The sequence below is a fragment of the Embiotoca jacksoni genome, unplaced genomic scaffold, assembly GCF_022577435.1.
Source record: "Embiotoca jacksoni isolate LCO1_2020_lvr unplaced genomic scaffold, fEmbJac1.0.p SCAF_6, whole genome shotgun sequence".
NCBI lineage: Eukaryota > Metazoa > Chordata > Actinopteri > Embiotocidae > Embiotoca > Embiotoca jacksoni.
Window position 1 is genome coordinate 4,481,740 of NW_027185414.1, and position 18,741 is coordinate 4,500,480.

Consider the following 18,741-nt stretch of genomic DNA (forward strand, 5'->3'; position numbering starts at 1 on the left):
CACCAGATCATTTGATTGATCTGATTCCAGAATACATTTCTCCAATAGATTGGTATTATCATCAGATATCACTTCAGTTTGTGTTTGCCCAACAGCAGGGCAGCAGGTGGACATGTTGGTCACACTTTGACTGAATGAGAAAAGATTCCAGGAGACAGCAGAGTCGATTTCTCAATAAAAGATCAATACCTGCTTTGTTCTTAAAAGATTGCAACTGATGCAGAGCTCACGTTGAGACTCTCAGCAACACTTTGAAATCACTTCACTTTTATGACAAAAGAGGCAGAACACAAATAAAGAAAAACACATGAAGACATTTCTTCCTTCTTCAACTATGTGTGCTTAAAATTAAAAAAAATATAAACAAGGTCGGCTTTACGTAGAAGGATAGAAATGAAGAACAAAGAAAGCGATATCAGATGAGTTTAAAATAAATCATCTCTATTGATCTCTTGAAAAGCACCTTCTGTGGACATTTAAAATTATTTTGGGAGAACTGCGAAAACAGTATCAGGTGACTCAGCAAAGTATGAAGACGACCGGATAGTGTGTACACTCATTTGTGTTTAACTGGCCATGCAGAAAGAGGTGATGTCACCACCTCGGCACCACGCCAGTTGGCGTGGTCCGATATCCTGCCCTGTAGTTCTGAGGACACGGCTGCTCTCACATGTCTGATTTCCCATGATTCCTTCTGGGTAAACAAGCGGTCGAAAAGCTCCCACCGAATATCAACTCATCCTCAAGATAAATGTTCACCTTCTGATCAGTGTTCTGATGGTTCTTCTGATAATAATGCCATAATTAATTAGATATTAAGTCTCAAAGAGTGGTGTGTTTGGTCTGTTTGATGGGCCTGGGGTGCAGTCAGGTTGCCAGTAGAGGTGGGCGGCGCATAGTGTCCTCTGTTTCTTGCATAGACTGTATATAAAAGTGGACGCAGCGTCCGGGTCTGAAAAATGAAGCCATTGTGGAAGTGCCTCAAGCTGCACTACCACCGGGTGCCACTAGAGGTTGGCTCCAATAAGGCTCTTTCGCTATAGACTCACATTGAACTCGTCTCATGAAATTCGAAGTCAATAAATTTTTTTCACAAGTTATTTTGGTTTTGCTAGCTGAAGTCGTTCCTTCTTATTAGTTTTCTGGCGTTCTATCTGAAAATAATCCCGTCAAATAATTATAAAAATTTGCCTCAAAAAGCTGTGTTTTTGGGGGCATATCTGTTTGATTGTCAGGTTTCCGCTATCGGTCAGCGGGACGTAGTATCGTCGTGTTTCCAACCAGATTAAGTCAGATCCACCGCTCGTCCAAATATGGTCACTACCGGCTCCAAACCGCTCCGAACTAGCAAGATGGTGACGGCCAATGTCCGAACTCGGGGCTTCATAACGGCCGCTCACAAACCAATGGGTGATGTTACTGTTGGCTGCCGATGGGTCAGATCCACCGCTCGCTCCTCTCCGACTCGTCCATATATGGTTCAATGGTTAAAAAAAAAAAACATGGCACCGGCCAAAGTGCTGGAGTCGAGGCTTCAAAGCCGCAGTTTACAAACCAAAGGGGTGATGTCATGGAGGGTTTCCACTTGATACAGATCCCTGGCCACTGGCGCATATTTGTTTCAGATGGTTTGAGTGATACTAATATCAGCGGTCGGCCTAACTGGCCTCCTGCAGCACCGGTCCAGATCTATCTGCTGCTCCAAGAAGGTCAGAGCATTTGATCAAAGGCAACTGATGCGTGAAGTGAAGGGCCATTGGACTTTAATATCTGTCAGAGGAGGCCTGCGGCTCATGGAAAGCACCAAACTGTTGTTTGGTTGTATGCGCAGCGGTTAATGTGGTTATTGTGTGCTCACTGAAGTGTGTTATTTTGTGATGAAGCCCATGCACGGAGAAATAACAGGATGTGAGTCCACATGGATGTTGGGGTTTGGAGCGTATATGTGTTCATGCTTGTGTGTCTGAGCGTGTGCCAACTGTTTGAGCCAAATCAGAGTGTTACATTACTGGAGCTTTGTCAGCAAATCTCTGCGAGCAGCCCGGTGAGCATAACAAATACAGCACACGCCGTTCTGGGGACGAGTTTATGCCGAGCCTTTGTGTATGAATATATTTCTGGCATTCTGAAGTTTTTTGTTATTTCCTTTGAGCTTTTGGGAGGTTTACAGTTTTGTTTTATGCTTCGATGTTGGTTTGTTGGATGTAAGTCTGTCTCTTTGTGAGATGCTTCTTAATCAAAGCTGTAGAAACCACCTGGTTTTACCTGCTGAGAGAATAAATGAATTCTTTAAGTGCATCACTGACACTGACATTTATTCATGTGATGTTTTGTTGACTTTCACATAGTGATGTGATTGACTTATTGTAAGGGAGTGAAGTTTTCAAATTTTACACAAAACTTTCCTACTACTGTTTATACACTCACAGGTTATATTATCGTGATCAGAGTCTTTTCTTCTCGTGTTCTACTTCCATGACTTTGCTCCGTTCGTGGCTCAAATATATCAAATGAGATCTCATTTCTTTTAACTGATTACTTTAGTTTAGAGAAATTGTTTTATATTTTGGGATATTTGCTAAGTTGGCTTATTGCTGAGACATAAGATTGATGCCACTTGTGTCTTTCTTTAAAAATGGAGCTACAATTAGCTGGTGATTAGCCTAGTTTAGCTGAGCACAGGGGGGAAGCAGCTGGATTGGGTGGTTTTGTTACCTTTGGACAGCCAACTAACTGATCCCTGTATTCCCAGTCTTTATACTATCTTAAGTTAGTTTAGTATTTCCAGACTCAAATTCACTAATTAATATATGGGTGTGGCTACACATCGTTGGGGATTGTTTCCAGTCGTGGCGCCCTGCTGGGCACAGACCTCATGTTCATCTTGAAACTGTTAGAGTAGCCTTGAACCAATATGGAGATATTATGTATGTCAACGCCATCTTTAGGGCGACACAGTGGTGCAGTAGTTCGCACTGTCGCCTCACAGCGAGGAGCTTCTGGGTTCCATCCCAATTTTGCATGTTCTCCCAGTGCCTGCGTGGGTTCTCTCCGGGTACTCCGGCATCCTCCCACCGTCCAAAGACATGCATGTCAGGTTAATTGGTGGTTCTGCAAATTGCCCTTAGGTGTGAATGAGAGCGTGGATGGTCTTTGTTTCCGTCTGTCTGTAAGTGTTGGCCCTGTGATGGGCTGGTGACCTGTCCAGGGTGTACCCTGCCTTCCCCCAAAAGTAAGGTGGGATAGGCTCCAGCCCGCCGTGACCCTCAGGATAAAGCGGATATAGATAATGGATGGAACGCCATGCTTATAACTGACCTTCTTTTGTTTAAATTTCAGTATTTGTTCTTGCTGCAACTTCAATTCCTCAATTTTTGCTAGCGTTGTTCGAACTCGTCACATTGCTCCATCCATCTAACATCATCACTGCTGCTGTTGCAGCTACATTTTCAAACAAGCGCTTGACATCAACGTCATTACACTTAGCCACGCCCACTGGTCCCTGATTGGTCCATCCTTCAGGGTTTCCAGACTATAATCACGACTAAGACTGAGGCTATGAGTAAAACAATACGTGGTCAGGCTAAGGCTAAGCTAGCTCTGGCTTTATGTTTAGCCTGCTGGCCTGAAAGTGGTATCAACGTTTTGGCAAGACAGACAATGTCAGAATATTCCTTTAAAGTCAAACTGTTTTCTGCTGTGCCACACAAGATCAGTTTCAGAAATGTGATTTCAAATTGTAATTTGACCCACTTCTGCCATCCTGACAGCTCTGCTCTGTTCTGCTCTGTTGACCTTCACTCATCTGCCACATTTATTCCTCTTTTTTTTCTTCACTTCTCTTCTCCGCTGTCTTCCTTTCATCTCTCTTTGTGTCTGTTAGAGTAAAGATGCCGGCATCAGGACTCTGGTCATGTTGGACGAGCAGGGAGGTAAGTTCGTAGGGAAAGATCACTTTAATCTGCGCTGCTCCTGATTCTCTCTTTTTTACAGTTTCACACTGTATGACGGGAGAGTCGTCCTCAGTACGTCCAGTATAACGCTGTGGAGCGGGGGTCTCCCACCTTTGTTCCTCCGAAAACTACTTTGTCAAAATGAAAATGTCCGAGACCTACTCCCGTTTAGTAAAAACAATTTCACATAGCTGAGCTCCACCAAACCAGCTGAATAAGCTTCTCGCATGTGAACAATAACAAATTGATATTCAAAACACATTTTAGGATCACACAGCTTCAATTCAACAGCATGTGCATGCTTTTTTTCAGTCTGCATTTCTTTATGTGTTCAATTGAAGGGAGGGGCTTATTCTCTGGATCTACAATTACAAAGATGCTCTCTAAAGTGCTCTAATAAAAGATTTAACAAAGAAAATCCAGAGTTTCCCCTTCGATTGGGACCCCCTGCCTCTCCTGAAAGAAATACATCTGTGGTAAAACCTTGTATGTGACTGGACCCTGTGTGAAACTGGACGGCTTTTAATTTGAATAGTCGCGGCGTTTGGCTTACCTGCGGTGTAACATCACTTTATAGCTCTGGCCCTGCTGTTGCAGTGCAGCCAAAAATATAGTATTTATGTTAATTACCTAATTTGTGAGCACCCATTTCTCTTCAGCTCAGTGTGAGAGTCTCCGCTGCATTTTGCAGGCACGTTACAGGTCACAGTTTCTGTCCTCTGATCTCTGTGTGTCTCATTCAGGGCTGCTGCACTGACAGGGTGCCGAGCAGACACAGGTGAAGGGAGTGAGGAGAGCTTGTCCACTCATTCATCGATCGCATCGATAGCGTCGTTCTCTCGGTCAGGTTAAAAAAACAGATAAATAAAAAAATGCTGAAATAGATCCCCAGATATACTCGGGCGGCCGTCAACATTCCTGAGCGGTTCGCCCAAGTAAGTCTACAGTATGTGTGGGAAACACCGCATGTTGTTCGAACCTCCCGCAATCAACTCAGAGCCGAGTCGCAGTTCTAGTAGTGGTAGTTCACGAGCTACGGGTTGGAGACCCCTAATTCACAACAACAACAACAACAACAATAACCCCCTTCATGGTTTCACAATGACTAAAGCAGATAAGCCAATCAGTCTGCAGTCACGTCTTTAACAGCAACGTTACCTGAGTCTGAGCTAATGTGGCTAACGCAATTATACTGGATGTTACTGTTGAGTTGGCCTGCTTTGCCTCCCTGTACTACACTTTCATGCTTATAAATACATCTTACTATACTTTAGTTATATCTTTAAGTCCTGTAGAATAATGATAGAAAACACTTTTTAACCACGTTCTGTGAAACCTGGTCGACATGTTTTCAGGACACCTGACTGACTGAGGTCAGAGGTCAACTAGTAACAGATACTGCATATTTTGGCATTATACAGTTTTAGAGGTAAAACAATGATAAATTTAACAGGTAATGACCTCCACACACTGCTGTGTTTATCGCTGTGAATTAAAGGGGCACTCTACAAGTTTCGCAAGTCAGTTAGTTTACCGCAGGTAAAGTACAGAAAAAAACAACAACACAGCCTCATGTACCAATAAGTGTTTTTGTAGTGATTTATCTTGGGACACTTTAAGGGGCCCTGACCATCATGTTGGTACGAAAAGTATGAGAAAGCCGATGTGACAAAGTGTGGAGTTTCTGGGATCCAGAATTTTTGGAGCTTGACCCATTTTAGGGATTAAAAGTAAACTTGTCTCAGCCTCTCAAATTTATTTTTATCTTTGTTTTTTAAAATCTCTCTGAAGTCCACAAAATGTATGGATGTGCTTTTAAGCACAAATCATAAGTAGGAACTATCCCGTGGCTGAAGTAGCTAAAATAAACTCTGCTTATATTTGAACTGTTTAGAATGAAGAATAAACAATGTAATATGGAGTACAGATGAAACACGTCACCTGATGCTTAACCAAAATTCACTTTAATGATTATGTAAACTGGTGAGACTTTAAATTACATTTCACAAATGGAAAATAATACAACAGTAAAACGTTGTGCCAATAACTGCAGACTAAATGGCTGCATAATGCAGCTTACATTAGCTCAGCTAAGTGCACCAATTCCACCAACTCTGAAATCACCTTTCAAAAACAGGCTCAGTCAGAATTTAAGAGGGACTTTCTGCACAAACTTAGTAATGATATCATGAATAGCTGTTGTTTGGTATTCTTTGGGACTTACTGTTAGAGGCCTGGAGAGTTTACTGATGGAAATTGAGACACTTAAATGAAGGCTGCAAGAGAAAGCTTCACGAGCTCTGGCTGTTCTTCCACCTTCCACAACACCTTTACACATGTGATTCCTTCAGAGATATTTTTTCTGATGTGGAACCAAAAGTTGGTATTGACTAAGGAGGAACATTTGTTCAACATTTATTTTCTCAGAGTGTAAGAGAGAAGCTAATTATCTAACTTCACGCCACCTCACCAGATTCCTATGACATATAGGACAATCTGTATTGTCCCTGTGAACTGTGGCTGTACAGGTGGGAGCAGATTCACCTGAACAGATGGGACAAAGCCAACCAGTCTGCTGAAAAACCAGTTTTATTCTGAAAATCTTGAGCCCGGGTTTGTTCCACACAGCAGTCAGAGTGAAATGTAAGAACATGCTCACACCCACAACCTTTGTGTCTTTACTGTCAGACTTATCACCTGACGACTTATAGAGAAAAGCTTTCAGTATGGAGTGACTAATGTTTTGTAAGTGCACGTGTCGGTTTGAGGCACTTTGACTGTGTGTATAGAAGAGTATAGTGATGGTATGTAGGGAGGGCGTGGGCGTGTGTGTGTGTGTGTGTGTGTGTGTGTGTGTGTGTGTTACCAAAGGCGTGTGCCTGGGTCCATGCGTGAACGAGCAGCCTAATTGGCCTGTCAAAGGAACAGATAGCCTGTTCCCCCCCTCTGCTCCGTCTCCCTCTGCTTCCCCTCCGGAGTAACTGCTGCCACAGTGCACAGCTCACTGCTGTTATCGCAGGACAGCAATCAATTCACAGATTTAAATTACCTCTGCCTCGAAGCTAATGTCCTCTATACCTGACCACTCATCTGTCTCCCTCTCTCTCTGCCTTCCTTCTCTTCTCCTCTTTCCTTTGCTTTCTTTTTTCTGACCTCCACTCTCTTCTTCTTCTGTTCCTTTATCAGAACAACCATGCAGCTCTTTCCTCCTTTATCTGTCCTTCTCTCTTGGTTACTGGTGACAGCAGTCTCTGTTGTCCGAGGCTCCGTCATATTTACCTCAAGGTGTTTGTTCGTTAATGGTGATATAAGAGTGCCCTCTTATATCACCATTAACGAACAAACACTGGGAAGTAAAAGCTTTTCAAGCCTGTAGTAATTAATACAGTCTTGTTGAGCTGTAAACTGCGGGGTGACTAATCCCTCTGCCCTTTACACACACACACACACACACACACACACACACACACACACACACACACACACACACACACACACACACACACACGAGGAGATTTGTCATTTGGTTGCAATGATGTATTACCTGCGGCGGAGGTCTCGCTGTAGCTAATGAGTCCCTCCCTGCTCGGCTGTTACATACATGTTGACCTGAATTGCACACACAGTCAGGGCTGATGGATTATCGCTCTGCCTCAGCGAGCCTTCACGCCTTACATTACTGTATTTTAGCCAGCAGCGCTAGACTGCCGGTTGTGTTGTCAGTCCTGCAGACTGAAAAAGTAGACGTGAGTGTCGCATGATTTACGATCGTAATGATAACTGCGGCATGAAATGTGTTGAATTGAAAAAGAAGTTTGTCCAGTTTTTTTATTTACCTCTTCATCTCTGGACTTCGACCAAGTGGTTGAGAGCGAGATTCCTCGACACATCCTCAGCGACTGACAGCCAGTCAACAGAATATTTTCCACTGATGTGTCTCACCCTTAAAAACAAAAAAACTGTGGAAGAGAAAAATCTTGCAGAACCCGGCAAAGCGAAGACATATTCTTTATGTAAACAGCCAAGAGATGGGTTATAAAAAAGTGGTTGAAGCAAATAGGCAGTCACTGCACCAAGAAGATCGGTCTCAGTCCTCTGAGCAGGTACCCCCAATCGTGTTTATTTGAAAGTGCCAAAGCCTCTGGAAAAGAGAAAGTCACATGCAAGAGGTTTCCAACTATGGAGCTCATGTCTGAGCACCCCCAGGGTCTATGGACTGTTGAAAAGGTCATGTTTAGTCACAATTATCCTCACAGTTTTGGGTGTGAAAGAAATACAATGCTAACATACCTAAACTACTACGTGTGTTAGGTGGTCTTAGCGTGTTGAAAAAGCTAACATCAATGTTGTACATCTTATACATATGGTCATATAATCAAACTGAAAACATCAACTTCTCTGCTGTTAAAATGAAATAGAAACATAACAGTATGGTTAGTTCATTATCAACCAGAAAATCACCACTTAGAAACTCGCAGCTCCTCACATTTCACCAGTCTGCAATATTCTGAAACCTGACAGTTCACAATGAAGCAGGTAGATGAGATGGTCTAACATCTCTCTGTAGAAGAAGAAGAAGAAGAAGAAGAAGAAGAAGAAGAAGAGTCATTAGAAGGACGCCTACTCGTTCCAAATCGCATCCTTTTCCTTTTTACTTCAAACGTCGCGATACGGATCACAACAAAATGTGTCAAAGTTCAAGCCGCATTTTTATGATAAAGTACTATGTCACAATTGTGTACATACAACATGCTACCGTACATACTTTTCAAGGGTAGCTGTAGTATGCACTTAAAGTAAAAAGAGATAGTATGCGGTTCAGAACGCAGGGATGGATGAGGTTTGTGATAGGAAATGATTTGCCTCGGCTGCATTTGAAGTAGTGATGAAACAACATAAATAAAAAACAAGAGGCCTGTCATACAGACATGACAGTTCCTCAAATAAATTGAAGAGGTGATCCTCTTTCTTCCGCCCAAACTCTCTTTTTTGTCAGTGAAATGCAGAGTTTGTGATTGACAGGCCCGGCCGACTTTGCTATGAGCTGAAAGCGCCTCAGGTTCTGAAACTAGACACCGGCGGTTTGACAAGCTCAGTCTCTCTGCTCGAGACACACGCAGCAGAGACAGGACGGTTCGCACTGCTGCAACTTTTCCTGAAGTGCTCTCAAACAGTTTCGTTGTGACTCTTTGGTCTGAAATGAGCTTAAGATCTGTTTCCAGCTGAATCAAGGGGCTCCATATCATCGTTTTAACCGGGACGCTTCATCAGTGCAAAAGTACTGAAACTTTACTCACACCAGGCCTTCGGTTGGAGAGCAGTCACTGTAGCTCCTGTCGTACACGATCATCTGTGTCATCTGCATCTCAACGTGAGCGATCAAACAGTGTTGTTTCCCCGGAGGACAGATGCCCTCCTCCACCGACGGAGATTACAGCTGTCCTGTCCTGTAACCGTTAACCAGACAGACAGAGAGGATCTGAATGTGACTCTCAGCTTTTTATAGCCCTGTGCTCCACTGACCATCTGAGGAAGGAAATATGCACCACTTCATACCTGCTCTTCATTCATTCATAATATGCTCATTCATTGTTTTGTTCTGAGCTTTTACATCCTCTGCCTGTCACACAGTTTTCATTGTTTCTCTCTGTTCTGCTTCTAAATCATCTCTGTCTTCATCCTTTGATTTTATTTGCATCTCTACTGTTTTTCTTTCTATTTCACTCCAGTTGTTAAACTTCAGCTCACATGAGGCAGCCATGAGTTCCTTCCTATCTTTCTCTCTCTCTTTGTCATCTCTCTCCGCTCCCACTGACATGCAGTAGTTTTTTTAGACAGTTAAAGTGGCAGTTAACGTCTTCATGTGCAGATGCAGCGCTGGATGAAGCATACTGACGCAGGTACTGCTACTGGCATTCAGATGAAATAATAAGAAAAGCAATATGTGCCCGAGGAAGGAGGTAGGAGAAAAAGAAAATCCGAGGAAGAAGAGTCACATGGAAAGACAAATTTGTCTTTAATTCATTTTCTCAGCTGTAGGTCCTCTCAATGCTTGTTGCCTGCTTTGCCTTCTGCATAAAGCCAAAACCTTCTTGCACTGTAGCGTAGAGCGCCAAGCCTCGACACGAACCCAGTCACCTTTATTTCACTGCTCTCATGCCTTTGTCCTCACCAGAGCAACTTGATCGTACGGAAGAGGGCATGAACAAGGTGAACGCAGACCTGAAGGAGGCCGAGAAAGATTTAAAAGATATAGGACTATGCTGTGGTCTGATATGCCCATGTATTAAAAAGTAGGTACCGGCTAGGAGCTCCGCGCTCTTGCCTGTCCAGTCCTGGTGGTGGTGGTGATGTCTGATGTCTCTCTTGTCACAGTCAATGTCTTTTTTTGTCTCTTCTCCTTTGTCTCCCCTCTCTACTCCCCTCTACCCGCGACCTCTTCCTCCTCTCTTCTCTTCTCACGTGCTTTCGTTCTTTTGCTGGGATAAATGACAATGTGTTGGTAATCAGAGCAACTGGAGCGCATCGAGGAGGGGATGGACCAAATCAATAAGGACATGAAGGATGCAGAAAAGAATTTGAACAATCTAGGACAGTTCTGTGGTCTATGTTCATGTCCCTGTAACAAGTAGGTGCTGCCTGTGTCACCTGACTGCATGTGTTTCAGTGCCTGCCTACCTGCCTCTCTATCCATCCGCCTGCTTCTGGTGTGTAGAGCATGGTGAACTGTGATGTGAGCAGTCGGGCCTAAAGCCGCAACAACACACTCTCTGAACAGGCACTAGCACTGCATGCACGAGTGTGTGTCTGTTTCTATTAAGACCCAAGTGAAAGATCGCGTGCATGCATGGACAACACACAACACACAAACATGTGCACAACTAACCGCCCCGGCGCCGCTGGGTTTGCTCTCCGGCCTCAGTGGCTGCTGTCCTCAAAAAGCCCTTCATTCCACATTGGATGAGAGATTCTCTTCCAGCAGGTTGCAGCATCACCAAGGATCTTGGCCATGGCAACCTCCAACCCTCCAACCCTCCAACCCTCCAACCCTCCAACCCCCAATACCCGAGCACCCCCCCCACACACACACACACACACCGACACCCTGCAGCATGATGCATCATGCTGCGTGCAAGTCCAACCGAAGAATACATCAACTAGTTGCATTCTAACTCATTACTTATTTGAATGTTGCCCCTTTTATGGCCATTTGAAAACCTATTGATAAAGGTGTTTTTTTTGTTTTTTTTATGATTTCCACCAATTAATTGACTATATGGGGCTCTTGCAATGCATTCAAATAAAAATGATATTTTAAATGGGCCATATTAACTTTTGTTTAATCACACCAGTATCTTAGTTCCTGGAATGTATGCAGCTAAGTGTGTAATACACCCATCAGTCTACTAGAGGACACCGTGTCAATGTCACGTTTTGCCTCACCTAACTGTGAAAAGTACACGCATGTATGACCATGTATGACCAGGGTCGAAGAAAGAGGTCATGTGACAAAGTACAAAAGTAACAAAGTCTAAGTAAAGAGTTATGTCAGACTCAGGACTTCCACCCAGCTGGTGACCAGGGTTTGAGTATGTGTGAAAGTGACCCAGATTTCTTCAAAGAAATATTTTCCAAACTCTGGCCAAGTAGTTTTTTCCTAAACTTAATCACTTGGCTTTTGGTGGCTAAACCTATTGTACCTCACCTTTTAAGCCTGGGTGAGGCAAAACGTGACACTGACACGCTAAACTGTAGCGGACTGACAGGTGTATTACACACTAAAAAGTGATACTGGGTTAAAGTGATACTGGGTTAAAGTGATACTGGGTTAGAGTGATAATGGTTTGGGTTATGAGGTCCAAAGTTTTCACCACACATGTTATGAGAAAAATGAAATGTCATTTATCCGGCTGCTTTTGTAATCAAGTACTTGCTGGTATTTGCAGCCAAACAACACGATGAATCATTGAAATCAGAAACCTTCAAAGTTATATTTCAGCATTATGGATATATGTTTATTTGCTTTGTTTGCAGAGAGTTTGGTGCAGCATCTTTTCTCAAAAAACTGTTCATCGGTTTATGGGATTTTCTTTTAGGGGGGTAATTTTGGGAACTGGAAAGGAAAACAATTTAGCTTTTTGTTAAAACTACTCTTTAATGAAAGAGCTACATGCAAATCTCTTCTCTGATAATAAGTACATCACAGAAGTAGAATGGGATGGGCTTGAAGTTATGTCATGAAAGTGACGTAGTTTTTACATAACACATAGGATAAATCTTATCTGTATAAAACACACTGTATGATTAGACCGACACGGGGAAGTGCGATGATTGGTCGCCCAGTTATCATGATAAGACCACATTTCCCATAAACCCAGTCACTTCCAGTTTTGCCGATTGAGAGGTTGAAGAGCTTCACTGACTGTAAATTAAGAATTATCTTGGTTGGTTTTATTTGGAAAAGACTCACTTCAGCAGAGTTTCTGTTCAGCACTTTTAATGCAAAACAATCGTGGGAATTTTGAATTGAATTGAATGCCTTGGCACAAATTCTTACAATAATAAGATCACGTTTTCCTTGAGGGACTGATATTTATCATCCATGCATGAGAGTGGCGTCTCATCAAACTTTCTGCAAGAAAACAAATAACTCTATCTCCCAAAAGGTCAAACTATTGCTTTAATTTTTTGGATCATATTTTTAAGACGTGGTGATTGATTGTTGTTATTTGCTAAGACAGTGTACATGAACTGCAAACCTTGATGCAGGTCTAGGTTTTTCTCTGGACTGTAACTTCAGTTGTTTCATCACTTCTAACCTAAAAGTAAAGGTTTTAAAGCAATGCAAACTGGTCAAATAAGTAAATTTACTCTTATGATCTTCAGATTAGAGATTGGAGCTTTAGGAAGCCTCGATTGGCCCTCGGCTCTCTTCCCTCAACACCGTCCTCCAGAGTGAAATATCATGCATGAGTTAGGCATACTTGTTTTCTGATCACACTCAAGTTAAAGCTCCTAAATCCTGAACTTTTACTTTGACATCTTAGATGGCAGTTTTGCCAAATTCCTGTGTGACCCTCAACAGCCAAACTATGGCCACAGGGTCATGTCTGAGCATAATGTATTTCGGGACCTACATGTAGTTGTCTATCTCCGAGCTATAGAAAACACAAGTGGCTGTCAAACCAAACCAAAATCTAAGTAAAAGCTATATTGGGTATTTTATGTTGGCTTTACAGCAAGATCTTTCTGAGTCATTCTTCTGGGAACTAATAAAGTGAGGCCTTAATGTCAGGTATTAGTGCAGTTTTTTCTCTTCTCTGATTTGACCTATTAACTAACCGCTTAATCGTAGTGTCTCATTTTCTTCTATATCTATTCTGGAGAGTAAATACACCCACAGACATCTTAACGACAGATGATTATTTTCTCTAAAACAGGGCTGAACAGGATGTTGTCAGTAGCACATGTAACCAGTCTGCTTTATTTTTTATTTTTTTATTTCAGAGTTTGTGTCACCATTTTAATTAGCTAGAACCTGACTTCCTGTTTCCTCTATGTTCGGGGTCCATCTTGGTCCTGCTCCCACGTGTTTTTGGGTTCATATCTTGTCTATTCTATAGCTCTTTGGTCCTCCCATTCATGAGCCACTTGTTATGTAACCCTGTGGTTATGTCATGTGTTTTCATTGGATCTAGACTCCTTATGTGGCAGCCGTGGGTCAAATAGCATGACAGACATAATTCTTGCTCGTTGACTGGAGCACTTGATGGGTGGGGATCACCACCTCCAGACAACACTGTGAGAGGCAGTCAGGTGTCGATCATTCACGAACACAATGAACTCTGCCTCGACTTTGTTCTCTGCGTTGTCCTCAGCGGAGACCTTCACCGATCAGATGCTCCGAGCCGAATGAAACAAATGCGAAGAATTACATTTGCTCATTTGACTGTATGCCGTGTGTCGTCCTGCAGATCTATCCATCCAGATGAAATGAAGGGCTGATCACAGCTAGTCTTCCATACACAATGATCACTTTTTTTTTTTTTTTTTTTACCACAATTAATCTAACCTTACAGCTTTCTTTTGATAGACACAGAATGTATATAATCCTGTTCCTCTCTTCACGTTTCCCCTCCCATGTTAAACATTGTGTATGTTTCTGCATGTCCTCTCACTCTGCATGTTTATATATGTGTTTGTGTGTTTTTTTGTGTGTGTCCTCTGTCTGGAACCTGCTTCTCGTCTTCTGTGTTTGTGCTCTTCTGTCTGTGAGAGGGTTCTCTTCTGTTTTAAATCTCTGTCTAACATAAGCCACACGTGAGCTTCCAATTCAATTGATCTGCACGTCGGATCAATTATTGACTTACAGATTGCAAATGCATGTATGTAACGCGATCATACGTGGCTGGCATGTTGCTTTTAGTAAGTTAATTGGCTTGACACCATATTTGCGATGCATTCTAAACATATATTCATGTATATGTTTTGGTAGCAAATAGCGACCAAATCATGCAACTACATCAAAATGCGCATTCACATTCACACTCCAGTACACGCACACGCACACACACTCATATTCACAAAACAGTGAACGACAATACACATACGCACACACCCACACACACATAATACTGTGTCCCTGACTGCGATGTGTGTGCGGTAGGATTAAGGGCGGGGGCCAGGCCTGGGGAGCGAACCAGGATGGAGTGGTGAACAGCCAGCCGGGGGCCCGAGTGATGGACGAGCGTGAACAGATGGCCATCAGCGGGGGCTTCATCCGCAGGTAAGCGCACCGTACAGTGTGTGCGTGTGCGTGCGTACGTGTGTTGGTTTCCGCGTGCCCTTCTGTGAGTGTGTATCTGGAAAGCATGCTTGTTTCTATGTGTATGCTCAGTTTTAGTTGTTTTCTATATTTGAGAATGTGATACTGTTCACATCTTTTAATACATAATATTACTGGTCCATTTTGACTCTTAAAGAGACGTTTCACCATCTTAAGGACAACACGTCAGTAAAGCTGTATTAACATACTATCAGCTGTTGGGACGACTGAGTTTCCCCTCATGATTAGGTATAATTTTATTTCAGCTTAATGTTTAAAGCAGAGGGGCTCAGATTCTTTCCTATGAAGGGACAAAAAGGAATCTGGATGGCGGGCCGGAGGAAAAAAGCAAATGTTTATGTTATGTAAAATTGAATTTCATTAAAAAGTAATATTATGAAGAAAATGAGCACTCTAAATATAAAATACAATTTCAGAATAATTAAAAAACACACACAGTTGCACAGCTTATTTTCAGAAACAGTCACCTCGTCATCTTGACAAATGTTTTCTTGTCGATGTGCCACTTCCTCCATCTCTCATCTTGACTGGAAGTATGAAGTCAGTGACGTCGGACACACTAACAGCACACGCGCATTAGTAGGAGAGAGAGTAATACTATTATTATATCTAATGTAATTTAATAGGCAGAGTTTAACAGCACTGTGCTGTACTTTAAACTCATATTATTAACTTTTTAGCTGCACAAAATTTCCAGTTTGTATTCATTCCAGTAAGATTTTATAGCACTTCAGATGAAGGAGAATAAACATGAGCTTGTCAAATAGTCAGCTCAAATTTAGAAGGTGCTGAATAGGGCTGCTCTGGTTTAAACTCTAGGAGACTGAAGGACCAGTCTATAGCAGTAAGTAGTTATGGTTTATGAAGAGGTGCAGTCATTTTGTATTAAGATCATTGGAACCTACAGTTTGAAATCAGATGCCTGATGCAAGCTATGCAACTGGTTTCTAACCTTTTTTTTCTTCTGAGGCCTTAAACTCAAGAATTAATAAGAAATAAGAAGAAGAAGGTCCGAGCCCTTATGTTGGAAGTCACTTAGTAATACTTGGATATACAGTATGACTTAATCCTCGTGGATCTGAGTGAAAACAGTGCTTTCACAGTGCTGTAACAACTGATCTGTAGAGATGGAGCAGGCCATGTGGTTTATAGATACGTCTTAACAGGTAACCAGAACACATTTTTATTTTATCCTTAAATGTTCCAGGATCTGAATTCCTGAGTCATTTAAATTGAATTTAAATTCCAGAGGATCACGAGAGCAGCTCCCAACACACACAATCTTAAGCAGCCGCGCTTCCTTACCTGTGTGTGTTCCAGGGTAACAGATGACGCCCGGGAGAACGAGATGGACGAGAACCTGGAGCAGGTGGGTGGGATCATCGGCAACCTGCGTCACATGGCCCTGGACATGGGCCAGGAGATCGACACCCAGAACCGCCAGATCGACAGGATCATGGACAAGGTACGACTTATCCCTCTGTACCGTGGAGAGTATAGCAGCTTATTTGGTGGGTGAGGGAGCAGGGCTTTGATGTAGTTTTCACTTCACTATTCTGTAGTGAACTTTTGGATGGAAACAGTTTCTGTTTTTGGAGTGGCAACAGAAAGTTTATTCAACGTAGAAAAAGACATTTGTGACGCTCCAACACAAAGGCAGTATGGAACTACAATTTGAGGATGAAGGAGGAACATACAAGCACACTTTTGTTGTATTTATGTTGTGTTGTTGTGTAATTAAAAGGTTACAAGACACCTTGATGAACTAAGCACCTCCAGACCTGTTTGTGTTAAAGTCAGGAAACAGAATGTGGTCCGATTTACACGTTTAGTTTGCTCCGAAATTGTAGTTGTAACGCTGTGTTGCCAGAATTGTGATTAATGTAAGTAAATATAGGGCAAGAAGGCAAAAAAAAAAAACAACTCTAGCTAATATTCAGAGGTAGTATTTAGCTGGTATTTAGCATGGATTACAGGCTCAGCGTGGAGCTATGGGACAGCGGATGGAGCTGATTTAGACCAGATTTAGCCTGCGTTTGACACTAATGGAGACAATCTGACACCCTGGGTGAAAATCTGTCTATTAAACAATCATTTCAGTGCAGGTGTCTTTACATCTCATTCTTTAGCCCAGGGTTTGCCCACATGTCTCGACTCCGAGCTGAGGACTCGTAACAACCTCTCCTTTTCCCTTTCAGGCCGATTCCAACAAGACCCGGATCGACGAGGCCAACCAGCGCGCCACAAAGATGTTGGGCAGTGGCTAAAACTGCAGCGAAGAAGTGCTTTTCACCCCCCGTTTGACCCCACCCACCCTGAAATTAACAACACCAACCAATCCCAGCCCCCCTCCTGCTAAACACCGGCGCCCGGCGCCCGCTTCCTTCGCTCGAAAGCAGGCGCTCCAACATCATGCTTTTATTGTGATACTGCTAGAGATTTGCACACAGGCACATATCATCCATTCCTCTGCCCCCCCTTCCTCCTCGTCCTCCTCCTCGTCCTCCTCCTCCTCCTCCTCCTCGTCCTCCTCCTCCTCCTCCTCCCCTCTCCCGTTCCCACGCATCACTAAAACCTCTGTCCCTTCCAGCCCTTTGTTGTCAGTGTTGTTCTGTCATGTTGCTCTTTTGATTTTGTTAAGAAATAATAGTTCCATCACATGACGCCCACTCAAACTCTCTCCACGCTGTACATAGAGCTTCGTTAATGGCTTCAGTGATTTAGATCACTCGTCCTGTTTTCTTCATCACTTTCGCTCTCATTTTTTTTAAAGTCTGTGTGTAATATAAACTGTATGTACACCTCATTTCCAAGACGTCCCACGTCAGTATTGTGGTGTCGTCCACGTGAGACACTTCATCAGTTAATTTGTTGTGATGCTACATGATAAGGCCACGGTGAATATAGCGAACATACAGCCCTGACAGCTCATTACCAAGACGCTTGTTTAAAGTTCTTTCCTGTCACTGTGGAGCCGCTCACATCTTCCTATTGGAATCGATCACGGTTACTTGGTAAAGTATTTGGGCCATTAGGATGAACACATGGCGTTTCGGTCATTAGTCTATATGATGAGTATTAAAACAATTTGATGTCGCAGATTGTACCTGTGTTTCCTCAGGGAGCTAAATCCGACCACTCAAAAGCAAAGGGTTGAATATGTGATGGCTGCATTGTAATTTATAAAAAGCTACAGCTTCGTATTTGTGTCATAAGGCTCGGCGCATATGTGAAAAGTTGCATTTGTTTCTGGTCTGAACGGCATCATCGATAGGACTAAACTATCAGACTAATATTAGTCACAATAGCTAACGTGTGATCGTGAGCGGAGGCGGAGCTTTGCTGGAGGTCAGAGTTCAAAAGGTCAACAACCCCTTCACATCCCGGACCGCAAGTTCTCCATGATTCAACCCGAGCAATATACAGTAGTGCATTAAGTGTGTTATGCATGTCCATCCGCTGCTAGAAAGCACTGAATAATTTATTTATCCAGGCAAAAAATATCCTAACATGGCAACCGCATGCGACATATGTAGGTCACACAGAGGAGAGGCTCATATTTATCTGCAATAGTGCCACTCATTGTTTCATGTCTCTTTACCTTTCTGGACTCTGACCATCACTGTAAAATAATACCTTGGAAAATGCCAATAAAACCATCATAACTGTAGAACCAAACCGAGCTTCCGGCTTGTTATTATGACCGACAGGGTGGAAGTGGTGGGAGAATTGTTAGCAGCAGTGTTCAACTCCTACACGCAGCACAGGAGTTTGTTTTTATGACGTTGGGAGTGTTTTCAGAATCATTATTTAGATGAGGTGCACAATATATGTGTACTTACTGCTGGAGAGGAATTAGCTTGACATTCTGGATCAGAGCTGCAATTTCATGGTCATACTGTACATGTAACAGACGGTGTTCGGGGGTAACTCGCTACGTGT

General features: G+C 42.8%; 1 protein-coding gene across 1 annotated transcript in view; it reads left to right on the plus strand.

Moving 5' to 3' along the window:
• LOC138213442 (synaptosomal-associated protein 25-A-like) overlaps positions 1 to 18,477 on the plus strand; it is a 41,902-nt gene extending 23,425 nt beyond the window's left edge. The window contains exons 4-8 of the mRNA XM_069174543.1: positions 3,884 to 3,932; positions 10,464 to 10,581; positions 14,620 to 14,739; positions 16,120 to 16,264; positions 16,998 to 18,477. Of these exons, the coding sequence (XP_069030644.1) occupies positions 3,884 to 3,932; positions 10,464 to 10,581; positions 14,620 to 14,739; positions 16,120 to 16,264; positions 16,998 to 17,066 (501 nt within the window). The 3' untranslated portion in view covers positions 17,067 to 18,477. The remainder of the gene's footprint in view (positions 1 to 3,883; positions 3,933 to 10,463; positions 10,582 to 14,619; positions 14,740 to 16,119; positions 16,265 to 16,997) is intronic.
• Positions 18,478 to 18,741: the final 264 nt, after the last annotated feature.